General features: G+C 37.7%; 1 protein-coding gene across 12 annotated transcripts in view; it reads right to left on the bottom strand.

Annotated features, from left to right (window-relative positions):
• INPP4B (inositol polyphosphate-4-phosphatase type II B) overlaps nucleotides 1–17,110 on the bottom strand; it is a 696,813-nt gene that overhangs the window by 201,122 nt on the left and 478,581 nt on the right. For all 12 annotated transcript variants that reach the window (XR_014812874.1, XM_003129178.7, XM_084972777.1 and 9 more), the window contains one exon: nucleotides 1,339–1,450. Coding sequence is in view for 11 of the 12 variants with exons in the window: in XM_003129178.7 (XP_003129226.4) it covers nucleotides 1,339–1,450 (112 nt within the window). In the remaining variant the exon portion in view is untranslated. The remainder of the gene's footprint in view (nucleotides 1–1,338; nucleotides 1,451–17,110) is intronic.

Genomic DNA, 17,110 nt, shown 5'->3' with positions numbered 1-17,110 from the left:
CCTGGTCTCTTGGCACATTGCCATGGGTCCAGGCACAATCATCTCCCTACTTTTGCCCTTAATTCATCCTGTCCCCATCCCCTTCACCCTCCCCACCTTCTTAGGCTACATGGATAGGTAAGAAGCCTCCCTCCTTAATCCTGACATGGATGAATGCAGTGATGACTAATAGGAATCTTACATAGAACTCCAAAGTTAACAAGGGTTGAATGACAGTTCCTAGCCACAAGACAGGAATCTTAAATAGACAATCTTAAGTGTCCATCTGCTGTGTAACTTCACAGTGGCCCTGACATCTGCAAGTAACCTGATTTAAACCTCAGGTCTCACTGGAATCTATTTGTGACCTGGGATATATTCTGAGGGAGAGTAGAGAACTGGGAAGAACAAGGTTTGGGGCAGCAGTCTGGGCAAGAACAACCTTTTTTTTTTTTTTTTAAAGAAACTTAGATTTTATTTTTGGGCGGGGGGGACAGTTAATGATTTGTTAACCTGTCTCCCAGGCAGATATTTCCTTGATACCCAAAATCAAATGTGCTCCCAGATAAGGAACACTAAGCCAGAAAATAGGTCACATATATACATTACCTTGTCATTAAAAAAAAAATGTTTATTTAGGAAAAGGTAGGAATTCTGGCATAAAAACAAATTCATTTCCCTGAAAAAAAAAAAATTAACAGTTTGTAAGTCTACCCCCTGTGCCTCAATAAAATAGGCAATTGCATTCCTAAGACAGAACTTTAGACTTATATCAAGTTTCCCTTAAAGAAAGAAAGTAGAAAAAAAGAGTAAAAATCCCAGATATTGATGCTATGTATTAAGGCTTTGATCCTGGGCTTCCTCTTCCTTATACCACTTCCTGCTTCTTTCTCTGCAGTTTCATAAGGCACAAAGCTATTGAATCTGTCCCCCTTCATATAAAAATGAAATCCAAATTCAAACTGCCTCTCTTTTCAAAGGGAATTCTGAGAACGGAGAAGTGGTTACTTTGGGCAGCGGGCCTCTCAGAACCTTCCCATCTCACAGAGGGTTAATTTCGGCAGAAAGCAACAGCCATCAATACCTTTATTCTACCTGAAAAGAGGCTGTGTCAACATGGGAGCCAGCTGCAAAGAGAAAGGTGTTTTGAATGGTGCACAGCTTTGCATAGTTCCATGCAAATTGGCCGTCTGGTTCAGAGATGAGACCCACTTAAGGTTCTCCAAATCCAAAACTCATTTCTCATTTAGCTTTTGAACAATGAGATTTCAAACCCCACAGAGGTGTTGGTGATTCAGACACCTGGCAAAGCTGATCATCTCTAATTCAATTTTTGCAGTGAGCTGAGAGCGAGCCTACCTTTTGTCCCTGCACATCTGTCGTGATGTGGTCAGCTTCCCCATCCTCAATCTCCCCCATCTTCACGACAGAGACTTCTATAGTGCCAACAACTTTGCCACCATCTGAGGTTCTGTAACCAAAAAGAATAAAATTAAATAAACGAAAGGGAAGGATAAGAATCTTCTTTTTCCTGAAAGTATGTCCAAACATTTTGTTTCTGAAAACCACCAACATTGCTTTTTACCTGCATGGTTATAATAAAAACAAACAAACAAAAAAACCTGCTCGGAACACACTGAAACATGTTAAGAGTGTTGGTGTTGTTTTTCATCGCAAAAGAAAATTAATCATGAATTTGTGCAGTAAGTGCACGGACTGTTAAAAACTACCCACGAACGTAAAACCTTCTCAAGGCTCCCAGGAGTGACCACTAGTGTCATGACTGCAGTTCCTATCTGACAACTTCATGTCTGTAACAGAATAAACCATGGCTTCTCTCTACCAACTGTGTGAGATATTTTGCCCATCTATTACAGAAATTACAGCTTAATAAAACAGAAAAGAGTACAAATATCCCCATATTCCTCAATGATCTGGCCATTGGCTATAAAATCTGATTTTGCGCCTTTTCCCTAGCATCATTCTTCTGTCTCAGAGACAAAGTAAAGATGTTTTCTCAGCAAACATAAGACAGTTATAGTACATACAGGGCAGAAATTAACCATTAAGATACTTTGGGATGACCCAATACTTTTTCTGATAAAGAAACTTAAACTGAAAAAGATAGGAAGATGTATCCATGGAAGCAAATTGGCAAAACCAGAAACCTAGGTCTGTATCTTTTTTTGAAAGTCTGTTGGTCATTAAACAAATCTTCTCTACTTAATAATCATGATAATTTTGTTAAAGACTTTCATCATCATTACTGTCCTAAATACACAAATTTTGTGGTTGACAATAATAATGAAAACCAAAAATAAAATTAACAACCAACATCCTTTAAGATTCTCCAATTTTCTTTTCTGAGCAAGAAAATGTACAGAATAAATGGTGGCATTATGTCATGGGAACACTGTAATACATAATGTTATTCTTCCCTTAAAACTTATTTTGAAGATAGGTAGTAAGTCACCCATTGGTGTAGGGTGTCGCCATAACTTCTAAGCCTAATTGACTAATATTATATGACATTTCATTTTATTTAGTCATTACTTAAATTTGTTTGTAACTTTAATCTGAATACAAAGGCATTTTTCTTTCAACCGATTTCTTCAAAATGTCACTATTTTATTATTAGAGGTGTCAGAAAAGAGGAATAGGAAAATCAGTATACATAGTTTACTAAAATGCTAATTAGAATAATGAAGGAGTTAGAATCATAAATTAGGGAGTTCCTGTTGTGGCTCAGTGGAAAAGAACCCAACTAGTATCCATGAGGACTCAGGTTTGATCCCTGGCCCCGCTCAGAGGGTTAAAGGATCTGGCACTGCCGTGAGCTATGGTGTAAGTCACAGACCTGGCTCAGATCCTGAGTTGCTGTGGCTGTGGTGCAGGCCAGCAGCTGTAGCTTGGATTCACCCCTTAGCCTGGGATCTTAATATTAAGTGAAAAGGAAACTAACTGTTAATAGATCATTGGAAGTTTTTCTCAAAATGTATACAGTGCAAATTTAAACACATCTTTTGACTTATACTTTTAAGAAAACCAAAATAGAAAAATTCTCATGACATATACATAGCTAACGTCAAAATGTAATAAAATAAAGATTATGCACATAGAGAAATAAAAGTGATTTACTTAAATAGTGTATTCAGATTCCTACTAAAACATAAAATAAAATGCTTCTTGGTGATTTTTAAATCAGTGGATATCAGAATATTGACTCAATTATTTTAAATTAATATAGGAAACTTGCAAAGAAGATGTATATACAGATGATGGTACAAACCACGATTTTGTAAAAAACTGTATTATCCTCCAAACGTGGGATGATTTTAATAATTAACTATATATTATTTTCCCACTTGAAAATGACATAACAAGTCATCATAAATCACTTGAGATATGTCCATACAATGCTTCAGTACCTGATAGTTAAATAGTTTTTAATAAAAGCCCTCACTGGCACTACTCATAGTTTTTTCTAGAAATTTTAGGACTTCTTTTTTCCCCAAATTGACCATCAATAATAATTAAAGGCACCCTTTTCTTCTCCTGGGCATTGTTTAGAACGTTTGCTTGAGCAAACTGAGATTAATTTCTAGATCTATAAAGGCTGTGTATAACTTTCCAATTTTTTTCATTGAACTAAACCAAATAACATCATAGGGATTTGAAAGAGAGGACAGACTCTCCCAGCCTCTTCCAGGGCTGGGTAAAAAACCAGTACAGACAATCACGGTTAAAAGTATAAACTCAGGTGTCTCGGTTATCTGCTAGCTTCATGACCTTGGACAAGGTATGTAATCACATGAAACTTCTTTGGTAAAAAGGAGATGATAATTTTGTTGTAAGGGTTAAATTGCGACATGACTTATGTAAAGTTCTCAGCATAATGACTGACAAGATAAATGCTTCTTCCTACTCCCCCACCCCTTCATCCAAGCAGTAGAGGTAGCAGCATCAACAGAACTGCTATTGTCATTAATACATTATATTTAATTCAATTCTCTTCAGAAATTCCACTAACACTGGCCTCTAAGACTATAGGAAAAGATGATAGGATTTCATGGCGCATGCATTTCAAGAGCAATTAAGTGCTCATTAGAGACACAAAGAGTTAACAATGGTAGATGGAGTTAGTGATGGCAGATGACGGTATAAAGCTTACGTTCCTAGTAGTGCAAAGAACACAAATTTATAACTAATTACAATGCAAGTGAACTTTACAAAGTGCCAAAGTTAGATGATGAAGCAATGCACTCTGGGAGTATGGGAGTAAGCTTCTGAACAATAGCTTTATTTATTCCCTTAAAAAAAAATATTGAGGAGTTCCTGTCGTGGCTCAGCGGTTAACGAACACGACTAGCATCCATGAGGACATGGGTTTGATCTCTGGCCTCGCTCGGTGGGTTAAGGATCCGGCATTGCCGTGAGCTGTGGTGTAGGTCACAGATGTGGCTTGGATCCCGAGTTGCTGTGGCTGTGGTGTAGGCTGGCCGCTACAGTTCCGTTTCGACCCCTAGCCTGGACCTCCATATACCGTGGGTGTGGTCCTAAAAAAAAAAAGACAAAAACCAAAACCAAACCAAAACAAAAAATATATGGCTACTTTTTAAATGCAGACATGTCTTGTTGTATTGTATTTTTGCTTTGTTGAGCTTCACAACTATTATGTTTTTTACGAATTGAAGGTTTGTGGCAACCCTGCATTGGCACCATTTTTCCAAAAGCATTTGCCCCCTGTGTCTGTGTCGCATTAATTAAAGCATACTAGAGGGATTCTAAAACCTTTTTTTTTCTTTTCCATTAAAACGCTCTAAGTACCCTAAGCATGCTTCTTCATCAGAGGTTTGTGGGAGACAGAATGGGAAATTTAGGTTATAAACTGAAGAAGTGACTCCAGACACCCCAAAGCCTGGTTTATTCTGTCAGTGAATAGCAACATGATATGTAGAAGGCATCCCCTATTTATTCTGTGACAATTTACTCCACACAAAGCCTGGATACTCAGCACTTCTCTTCAATCAGGAGAGTCACAAATGAAATAACAATTTCATGTTTCCAAAGGCTGTTTCAAAGGTGATTTCCTAGATATTTAGGAAAAAAAAATCCCTCTTAAATGATTAATGATGCTTTCAAAGGTGAATCACCCATTAAGGTTCAGGAGGCAACTGATAATTGCTTAACCATCATTTATCACTAAAATTCTACCGACTTTTATCTAATGGAAATTCATCCTATCTGTGTGGGAGATATATTAAAGAGACTTCTGGGCTAGGAATCAAGAAATTAAAGTCCTCCTTCCAACTCAACTGCTCACTAGCTCTATGACCAACACCACATAGCTTCAATTCTCTGGATTCCAGTTTCCTTTACTGCAAACCAAAGAGTTGGTCTCTGGCAGCTATCATGTCAACACTCAAGCCTTAGGCTCTGTCTAGGCTGGAATTCCATCATATGATTCCATAATAGGCATCATAGGTTATCATGGGCTGATACAATTGGGGAAAATCTTAGGCATATCCAACCTCCTCCTCATCCCCCACCTTCCCTTCAACTTTTCCCCCAAACAAATGAAACAAACCAATTCATGCCAAACCCAGGAAGTAACTTAACACTTCAAATCCAAGGGCTAGTTTTTCTTACAGTATCCAATGTATACATACATAGATATTTTACTACCATTATGGCAATGCATCTTGGTATTTTCACAAGGATCTAAATTTGAACTAAGAAACAAAAGCAATCTTCATAAACTTTCCTAGCAAGTTATATGGCAATAAGGACAGGCTACAGTAATAAATAACTATCTGAAGCCATACAGAAAAAAACAAAACAAAAAACTATGTCATTTCAAATAGTCTCTTGCCAGGTCCTTACCGCCACTTAATGCAAAGAGCTGTTAGATGAGTAAAAGATGAATAGTTCATGGCAGCTACATTATTTCAATCACAACATCAAGTTCCTATTTCCCTGAGCAGATACATTTAAATATTTAAGCATACCAGCAAGATGGAAGATAGAGAAGGGGAAAAATTTCAGTAAGGCAAATCTACACTTCCTTATCACTTAGATTTTTGTCATGCATAATACATTAGTGATTAAGGTTCTTTAAAATCTTCCTTTAAAATAACTCCCCTAATGCTTCCTGATGAAATATGCAATCTCACAGGCTGAAACATACACACATTTCTGAAAGAGGGGGTGTGAAACAGTCTTCTAACAAAAGGCAATGTAATGATACTTTTCCTCTAAACTTTTTCACCACCTACTGAACCCTACTTAGTAAGGGCTAAAGGAAACAAAAATCCTATGGAAATGTTAAACAGCAACATGTAAATAACTCTTCTCTTTTGGAAATGTCACAGAGATACAAATGACTCTGTAAACATCCAGGGAAAAACCATCATTAGCACTGTCAGCCTTTGTGAATATAAAGTAGTTGTGGTACGAAGCACAGGAATCTCATCTGTAAGACATGCCTTGCATTAACTCATCAAGCCATGTAACTGGGAAATGAAAATCTCACCTGGACAGAAAAATAAACAAAGGCCTAAGAAAACAAATGGAGTTAGTGAGTGAATGAGCACTCTCTGACATCTTCCTGGTGAATATATTTATCTGGCAGTGCTAGATTTCCTTTAGCCTCACCCAAGTGAGAGTTCTATTTAAGTACACATGACTAAACACATCTCTATTCTGCCTGGAATTCACAAATGTCAGAAGCCATATAATACTTTCAAACTCATTCTCAAATAAAACTTTTCAGTAGTTCTTAATATTATAGCTTACACACTCTCAGGTATAGTAGGTATAGTCCTTGGCTTGCTCCTCTTTGGTCATTATAACCTTGTCTCCAGAAATTCCATCCATTATCTTGGGATTTGATTATCACATCTACAAGGATCTACCACAATTCTATATTCCCTACTCTGACCTGATTCCCTGTTCTAGGAGTCCCAATTCTTTTTGTCCTGGCACAACTGTACATTCTATCAGCTTCATCCTCTCCTTAAACCCCAGCTCACATCAATATATATCATTCTCCAAAGACCAAAACCACAGAATACTCCATTTCTACCTGTGCCCAGTCCCCACCATCCAATAAGTCACTAAACTCTACTGATCCTTCCTCTATATCTCTTTCACATGTCCTCTTCCCAATGGCGACATCCCAAGGGATTTTATTAATTCTCTTTCATTACACTTGAAGAACCTAGTTCTCATCTTCCAGTATCTTTCTCTTCCATCCCACCCACATCAGGTTTTCTTAGAGCCCTGTTGTCACTATTTTGCTTTCTTTTCTCTGTAAAAATCCTTTAGACATGGCCCAATGACTACCCAGAGATTCTGAAGTATAACCGGGTTTTCAAGACCTTATATCAGGACTTGTTAAAGGTTATTTATGGACTGCTCAGTATTTTTGTTTCAAACAGATTCATGTTATCACATGCCATTAAATTATGGAGTACAGTTTAGTAGAAAGTAGAGAACTTTGAGTGACACCATCCTTGGTTATGGTGTTGGTTCTTTATACTGAAAATTATGTAATCATAGACAGGCAACTTAGCCTCTATAAAAATTTACCACCTATAAAATATGAAGGTAGCAAATAGTTCTATCCGTCTCATAAGGTTTACGGGTCCAAGAATAAAAGATCTTAAGTTTAAATATAAAAAGGCTCTTGTGTGTAATAAACTATAATGGAAACGAATCTGAAAACAAGAATATATGAGTGTACATGTATAGCTGGATCACTTTGCTGGACACTAGAAACTATCACAACATTATAAATCAACTTTAAAAAATGCTTTTGTGGAGTTCCTGTCGTGGCGCAGTGGTTAAAGAATCCGACTAGGAACCATGAGGTTGCGGGTTCGGTCCCTGCCCTTGCTCAGTGGGTTAACGATCCGGAGTTGCCATGAGCTGTGGTGTAGGTTGCAGACACGGCTCGGATCCTGCGTTGCTGTGGCTCTGGCGTAGGCCGGTGGCTACAGCTCGATTAGACCCCTAGCCTGGGAACCTCCACATGCCGCGGAAGCGGCCCAAAGAAATAGCAAAAAAAAAAAAAATTAATTAAAAGAAAATGCTTTTGTGTTTGGTAATGAGCACCACTGTTATACAATCTGGGTGATAAAGCTTCAAGAACACATCATAAATATGCTGACTATCAGTTATTCAGACCAATTGGCTTGTAGATTCCTCTTTACTGCTGAGAACAGTACTATCCAAATATGAGTAATTCTTCCAATATTAATAAGCTAAAGAAATCTTTCCCTCATCATGATTCTATTAAAAATATACATAGTGAGTTATATTTGGAAACGTGATTCAATACTAAATGCAAAGTATGAATTATCTTTTTGAAGGTAAGAAATAGTCTGTCAGCAAGGTGAGAAAACAAGATTGGCATCTTGGAAATGTCCTTACCAGGATTCACAGGCAACCTGAAATTACATTCAAATTAATAGGATACCATCATCTGCCTATTGGTAGATAAGATGTTGCAAGTAAGAGAGAGTAAGAATCCTCTCCCTTCTCGTACCCACTGGGATGAAGCTATAAAACCTGGACAGAATGCACTGGGCAGCTATTTGAGGATTCAAGGTAAATAGTGCCAAGTATACTGGGGAGAAAAATCATAATTTTAAATACCACTGAACCAGCATTAGTTTGCCATTTTCTCCCCTGGGATCTCATGATCTAGAACTCAGCAAAACCCCAAGCCCAGAGAAGATCATGGGGCAGACAGAGAAAGCTCCAGGAGAAGCCCTCTAGTTCTGGCTCAAAGAACAGAAAATAGGTCTCCTAACACTCAGAAGAATGATGAAATCACTTTTCTTTTTCCTGCTCTCTTGGGTCTCAACCTCCCAGTAATTCAGTGGTGGCAGCCACAAAGGTGATAGCAAGAAGGAACTGAAGGAGCCTAAAATTATGAGGAAGGGAAAGATCCTGATTAAAGCTATGATCCCAAGGGTATGGTGAATGCCCCTTCCACCTCTCTCTATTCCACTTCTTGGCTCCAGAAAAGAATGCACTTGCATGGCAGAGAATGGAAAATAAACCCCCAGCTTTCTGGATGCAGAATCAAAAAGAGAAGCCTCAGGAAACAGAAATGTGCCAGGGAGAGTGTGGAGAGGAAGGAGCTGAGGAAGGACTTAAGGTTGTTCAGGAACTTCTGGGCTAACCCCAAGCTATGTGGGCATGGACCTAAACAGTGTATCAGACACTCTGAGAAATAATCTATGGGCTACATCACCCCCCAGGTCCCAGACTGCCGACTGGGTGATAAATCTGAAGGACAGTTATGAATAACACTACAAAGGTTTTGAAAACAGAAGTGATATTGAAACTACCAGGTTTCACAAGACACAAGGTCGACCTACAAATATATAGCAATTAACAATTAGAAACTGAAATTTATAAAAAGATCATCTACAGTAAATCTAAAACAAAGTGCTTAGGTATATATCTAACAAAATGCACAAGATCTATATGCTGAAAACTACAAATGTTGAGGAAAGAAATTTTGTTAAAGCCTAAATAAATGGTGAAACTACCTGGGTTCACGTATTGGAAGATTCAATAAAGATGCCAGTTCTCCCCAAATTGATCTACATATTTAAGGCAATACCAATTAAAATCTCAGCAAGATTTTTGTCCATATTGACAAGCTGATTCAAAAAGCTATAAAGAAAAGCAAGGTAAAGAGAACAGCCCAGGTAATTTCAGAAAGAAGAATAAAAATGGAGAAATTGCATGCACTAATTTTAAGACTTAATCTAAATCTATAGTAATCAAAAAGTACATGATATCAACAAAAGGACAGATGTATTAAAAAATGAAACGGAATACAGAGGCAAATATGGCCAATTTTTTTTTTTGACAAAATTACAGTCAATGCAATGGAAAAAGAGTAGTCCTTTCAACAAGTGGTATCAGATCAATTAGATATCCATTTGGGGGAAAAATGAAACTTTACTTAATTTTGCAAATGAAACAAAAGTTAAAATCGTTCATAAACCTAAACGTAAAACATAAAAATATAAAACTTTGAAAAGAGACAAGGGAGAAAATCTTCATGAACTGGGATTGGTCAAATTGTTCTTAAATATGACACCAAAAGCATGATCTAAAATAGAAAAAAATTGAGAAACTGCATCAAAATTGACAACTTTTGCTTTGTTTTGTGAAAGACACTGTTACATGAATGAAATGACAACACTGACTGGAAGAAAACACTTTCAAATCCTATATTTGACAAAGAACTTGCATCCCCAATACATCAAGAGCCCTCAAAACTCAACAGCAAGAACATGAGCAACATAATAAACAGGAAAACAAAGTTGAACAGACGTGTCTAAGAAGAGGATATGCTGATAACAAATAGCCCGTGGAAAACTGTTCAACATCCCTGGCCATTAGGGAAATGAAAATTAAAAGCACTATGAAATGTCACTCTATACCTCAAATGGCTGGTGAGGAGGCAAAGCCACTGAAACGCTCAGACTCTGCTGGTGGAGAAAAGAGCACAGGAGTTTCTTACAGAGCTCAACATACACTTACCACATAACTCAGAAATTCCAATCCTAGGTATTTACCCTGAAAAATGAAAACTTAGGATCCCAGAAAAACCTATGATGAATATTTTAGCAGCTCCATTCATAATCACTCAAAACTGGAAACAACCCAAATATAGTTTAATATGAACGGTGTCACTAACTGTGGTACAACCACATCATGGAATACTACTCAGTAATTTTTTAGAAATCTGTTATTGATAAATGTAACACCTTGATGAATTTTAAAGGCATTCGACGAAAAACGAAGCCAGCCTCAAATAGGAGTCAATGAGTTTCTCAAAAAGCATTTCTCTGTGGTGATAGAGAACAAAAATTGTGGTTGTTAGAGGTTGGTGTGGGTGGAGGCATGAGTCAAAGGTGCAAGAAGAGGGAGTTTCTCAGTGATGATGGAACAGTCCTGTATCCTGGTTCCTGTGGTAGTTATAAGAATCCATACACGTGTTAAAATTCATAGAACCGTACAACAGTGAAAAGTCAATTTTACTGAATATTAATTCATACAATAGAATAAAGGAGAAAGGACATAGCCATTTTCTATGATAATGAATTAATAATACACTAATAGCCATTTGATCTGGGAATATAAAACCAAATTACTAAAAGGTTATTCCCATCCATGTGAACAAAACCTAATTTCTGGCAACATTTATTTGTAGAGGTAGAGGCAAGTGTCAATTGATCCCATGCTCCTATGCCTTCAAAATATCTTCTGACATAGAAATGGCATGTGTGAGAGGAAAGTTTTCCACCCTAATAGCAGAGGGTATTTCATCAGAGACTGGAGAGGAAAATGCTCTTGTAGGAAGTGTTATGAATTTTCCAAGCCAATGACTCTTGTTTATGGAATTAAACCTACTGGCCACCCACTGTCTGAATTTACTCACATTTAGACCCACAAGAGAAAAACTACTGCTAAGGACTTTTGTTAATTTATTTTATTATGTTGATTTGTTATTTGAATTTTAAGAGAAAAAAATACTGAAAGGAAAAGAGCAGTATGTGTGTGTGTATATATATATATGCATAAATACGTACATATATGTGTATGTGTATATGTGTGTATATATATGCATATATATGTACATATATGTGTGTGTATGTGTGTGTGTGTGTGTGTATATATATATGCACACAAATATAAAGCAGAGACCATTGAAAGGAAGGTGATAGTAATAAGAAAGGAGTTCTAAGAGGTTAGACATAGATTGCTGGGGAAAAGCAACTTAAGGCAGAATTTTTTTTAAAGCAAAAAATATATAGACATTTTTAACACCAAATACAAACAATCTTGACAGACAGTTAAGCACTTTTTTTTCTTACTAAAAAGATGGACATGCTCCTACAGCAGAAACTCTTTACAGAACGGTTTGCAAATGGCAAAAAAAAAAAAAATGAAAATATTCTAAGCCACTATGAAAACATTCCAAAGATAAGAGGCATGGAGGATTAGAGGATTAATTATTAAATAATAAGTATCAAATACTACCGATGGGTCAATATTTAATATTTAAATTTTGAATTGTACAATTTTACGAGAATATTTTTGTGCTTTCGGATTATATATAAGTTTCTTAGTAGCAGGAAATAGTGCATATATATATATATAGAATATATATATATTTTGGTCACACCTGCAGCATATGGAAGTTCCTGGGTCAGGGCTCTAATCTGAGTTGCAGCTGTGACCTATGTCTTTAAACCACTCCTCAGCAACAACCCGAGCTGCTGCAGAGAAAAAAACTGGATCGTGAATCCTCTGTGCTGCAGTGGGAACTCTAAGATTTTCTTTTAAAGATAGAAATAAAAATTCAAAGTTATGTAGTATCTGAACATAACTTTATAATATAACATATTTCAAACCTGTGTGGTAAGAAATTAATTAAACTTTAAATTGTACAAATGAGAAATGCACTCTGAAATATTATTTTACTTAATTGCATTTAATTTTTTCTTTACATTTTTTCTATTATTTTAATGATTTTTATTTTTTCCATTATAGCTGGTTTACAGTGTTCTATCAATTTTCTACTGCATAGCAAGGTGACCTAAGTCACACATACATATATACATTCTTTTTTCTCACATTATCATGTTCCATCCTAAGTGACTAGATACGGTTCTCAGTGGGATCAGCAGGCTCTCATTGCTTATCCATTCCAAAGGTAATAGTTTGCATCTATTAACCCCAAATTCCCAGTCCACACCACTCCCTCCTCCTCCCTGTTGGCAACCACAAGTCTGTTCTCCAAGTCCATAATTTTCTTTTCTATGGAAAGGTTCATTTGTGCCATATATTAGATTTGAGATATAAATGATATCATATAGTATTTGCCTTTTTTTTTTTTTTTTTTTTTTTTTTGCTTTTCAGGGCCATATCTGTGGCAAATGGAAGTTCTCAGGCTAGGGGTCAAATCAGAGCTGCCGCTGACGACATATACCACAGCCACAGCAATGCTGGATCCTAGCCGTGTCTGTGATCTACACCACAGCTCACAGCAATGCTAGATCCTTAACTCACTGAGGCCAGGGATCAAACCTGCATCCTCATGGATACTAGTCATATTGATAACCCTCTGAGCCACAATGGGAACTCCTGGGTTTATTTTAAATTTTTTAGGTATTAAGTTAAAGTCTGTTGAATTTTTTTTTTTTTTTTTTTTTTTTGCCCCACCTGCAGCATATGAAGGTTCCCAGGCTAGGGGTCTCATAGGAGCTGTAGCTGCCGACCTATGCCACAGCCACAGCAGCACCAGATCTGAGCCACATCTTTGATCTAAACTACATTTCACAGCAACGCTGGATCCTTAACCCACTGAGTGAAGCCAGGGATCGAACCCCCGATCTCATGGTTCCCAGTCAGATTCATTTCTGCTGTGCCATGATGGGAACTCCAAAGTATGTTGGTTTTTAAAATAACTTTTTTTCCGTGTATATATATACCACATCTTCCAATCATCTGTCGATGGACATTTGGGTTGTATCTATGTCTTGGCTATTGTGAATAGTGCTGCAATGAACATGTGGGTGCATGTGTCTTTTTTAAGGAAAGGTTTGTCTGGATATATGCCCAAGAGTGGCATTGCTGTGTCATATGGTAGTTCTATGTATAGTTTTCTAAGGTACCTCCATACTGTTCTCCATAGTGGCTGTACCAGCTTACATTCCCACCAACAGTGCAGGAGGGTTCTCTTTTCTCCACACCCCTCCAGCATTTGTTATTTGTGGACTGATTAATGATGGCCATTCTGACTGGTGTGAGATGGTATGTCATGGAAGTTTTGATTTGCATTTCTCTAATAATCAGGGATGTTGAGCATTTTTTCATGTGCTTGTTGGCCATCTGTACATCTTCCTTGGACAAATGTCTATTCAGGTCTTTTGCCCATTTTTCAGTTGGGTTGTTGGCTTTTTTGCTGTTGAGTTGTATAAGTTGATTGCATATTTTAGAGATTAAGCCCTTGTCAGTTACATCATTTGAAACTATTTTCTCCCATTTTGTAAATTGTCTTTTTGTTTTCTTTTTGGTTTCCTTTGCTGTGCTAAAGTTTGGGGTTAATAGATGCAGTCTATTGCCTTTGGGATGGATTAACAATGAGATTCTGCTGTGTAGCACTGGGGACTATGTCTAGTCACTTATGCTGGAGCACGATAATATGAGAAAAAAGAATGTATACATGTATGTATAACTGGGTCACCATACTGTACAGTAGAAAATTGATAGAATACTGTAAACCAGCTATAATGGGAAAAAAAATAAAAATCATTAAACAAAAAACAAAATAAATACAGTTGAGGAGAATCATCAAAAATAAATAAATGAATAAAATACAAAAAAAATTTCAATGAACTGCTTAAAAAAATAATCTTTGCTTTATTCTCCTCTAATATGACAACATTTTAAGGAAAAAAGTTTCCAAAATTATAAATTTCCATGAAACTATAAAAATAAATTCAAATAACAGAAAGTATCAATTCACTTACAAGCCCTCTTCCATGTACAAGGGTACAATAGAGAACAAAATGAAAATCCCTGCCCTCATGGAGCTTTAATTCTCATGGTAAATGATACATCTGAATATGCTAAGTACCCTGTAGAAAAAGTAAGCAAGGTAGGTGAGTGCTGGGTTGTGGCTGCTACTTACAGTCAGTAAGTACACATATGTACACATACATATGTACATACACACATATATATACATATATAGTGTGTGTGCATGTGTGTACTAGGAAAAACCTAACATGATGCTATTTGAACAGACAACTAAAGGAAGTAAGGAAGTGAGCCATATATCTTTCTTAGGGGAAGATCTTCTAAAGCAGAATAAGCAGATGGTCCAAAGATCTTGTAGTGAACAGTGTCTTCCATATTCCAGGAAGAGCAAAGACCCCATTGTGGCTAAAGCTGGGTAGGTGGGGTAAGAAGACTAAGTCTGAGAGGTAGGTATTAATTTTATATCACTGCATAATGAATGACAGCAAACCCAGCAACTTAAAACGACACCCATTTACCATCTCAGTTTCTCCAGATCAGAAGCCAGGCCAGGTCCTCTACTCAGGGTCTCAGAGGTCTGAAGCCAAAGTAGAGGCTAAGCTGCACTCCTACATGGAGGCTCTTCTGACCTCATTTAGTTAGTAGAATTGGTTTCCTTGTGGTTGTTTGACTAAGGTCCCTGTTTTCCTGCTAGTTATCAGCAGGGGTGATACTCAGCTCCTGAGGCCACCGTCAGATTCTTGCCAGGTGGGTCCTCTCCACTGGCAGTTCACAAGATGGCATTTTGCTTTTGCAAGGCTGGCAGGAGAATTTCTCTTTCCAATCAGCTAAGACGATGTTTTAGCTAGATGGTAGCCCAGCCAGCTAGGTAAAGTTATAGGGCAGACAGGATAACCTCATCACCTTTGACAGATAGGATAACCTCTCGTGGTTGGATACAAGAGTCCAGAGCGAGTGACTGTCCTGTCACATTCACAGGTCCCAACCACACTCTAGAGGACAGAACTAAGCAGGGCCTATATACCAGGGAGGTGGGGAATGTCAGGGGACATGGTTTCTGTCTACCTCAAGTAATGGTGAGTGATGTCATCTAGAGCTATAGAAGCCACTATCAAAACTTTGCCTTTTATTCTGAATGTGGTGAGTGACCAACAGAAGATTCTGAATTGACACAGTAGTGAGAACTTGGGCTACAGTGCAGAAAGGTGAGTATAGGGGAGCTGAGAGATGAGTGAGAAGAAATGCAGTTGAAGTTTCAATGTGTAGGATTCCACTTTAATTCTGAAGGTGGAACTAACAAGATCCTGTGATGGACCGGATATAGAGACACAAGAAAGAGAAATCAGACACTATAGAGATGATGGCCTGAACAATGGGAAGGGTGGAATTGCAACTTCCTGGGATGGAAGACTGTGAGGATAAAAGGATTTTATGGGCAGGAGTGGGCAGCAGGCAGGAGGGAGGAGTTCAGCTTTGAACATTCTGAGTTTGAGACATGTATGTAAAGGTCAAGCAACAATGTCATTGGGTGGCTGGATACGAGAGTCCAGGGCTCAAGGAATCAGTCAAGGTTAGAAATAAAAATATGGGAATCATCACAATATAGATGATATTAAAGCTCTGAAATTGGATGGAAGTGTGTTAATGAGGAGAGAAGAGAGAAGCATTCATAAATTGAGATAGAGAACAAGTCAATATTTAGTGGTCAGAGTGATGAGAAGCATCCCACAGAAGAAATGGAGAAGTCACGGCCAGCTTCCTAGGGAAGAGAGGTAAAAAGAAAGTCTGGTATCTTAGATACCAAGTGAAGAATGTATTCTAAGGAAGGAGTGAGCCACTGTGCAGATGTGCCAAAGAAAGGGAACCCAAAGAATTGTTCATTGGATATAACAACATGAGGGCCATTCATTCCTGATAGTGACAAGAGCTGTTTAGGTAGAATAATCAGGATGAAAGCCTGGTGAGAATGGGTTCAAAAGACAATCATAAGAGGCAAAGTAGAGACAGTTCTTAAAATGCTCCTTCTATGAAGAAGAATAGGATAATGGAGCATAAGTTAGAAGAAGATGTGGGAGATTCAGTGGCATTATTTAAATAATTTATGATATACGAGGAAATAGGGATAGCTGCTGGAGTGACATTTTTGGATAGGTGAGAAGAGGTGGAATGTAAACCACAAGTGGAGACAACTTTAGACACAAAGCAGAATTTACCCAGAGTAACAGGCAGAAAGGCAAAGTAGATGCTGGTAGGTTGATCAACACAGCGTGGGAAATCATCACATTCCTCTTCTCAGTGAAACAGAGATCAGACTAATCAGCTGAGAATAGGAAGAGGGAAGATAGTTTGGAGGTTCTGGGAACAAGGAGGTGTAAAAGAACAGTCCAGGAAAGTGGGAGAGCAAATGGACCAGGAAAATATGGTAGGACTACAGAGGGTACAAAGGGCTCAGGGACCCAAGTGGAACCTGGATGCATGGGAGTCAGGTTAGCCTAGTCCACACAGCTGCAGAGATGCAAGTGTGGAGGAGGTGAACAAAATGTTGGGTTTAACC

Source organism: Sus scrofa, chromosome 8 (genome assembly GCF_054392235.1).
Source record: "Sus scrofa isolate SSC_HxYL_T2T_F1_AM1 chromosome 8, Sscrofa_HxYL_maternal_Yorkshire_Landrace_v2.0, whole genome shotgun sequence".
Taxonomy (NCBI): Eukaryota; Metazoa; Chordata; class Mammalia; order Artiodactyla; family Suidae; genus Sus; species Sus scrofa.
The sequence above is the reverse complement of the archived record's forward strand: the minus strand, read 5'-3'. Positions and strand labels throughout refer to the sequence as shown.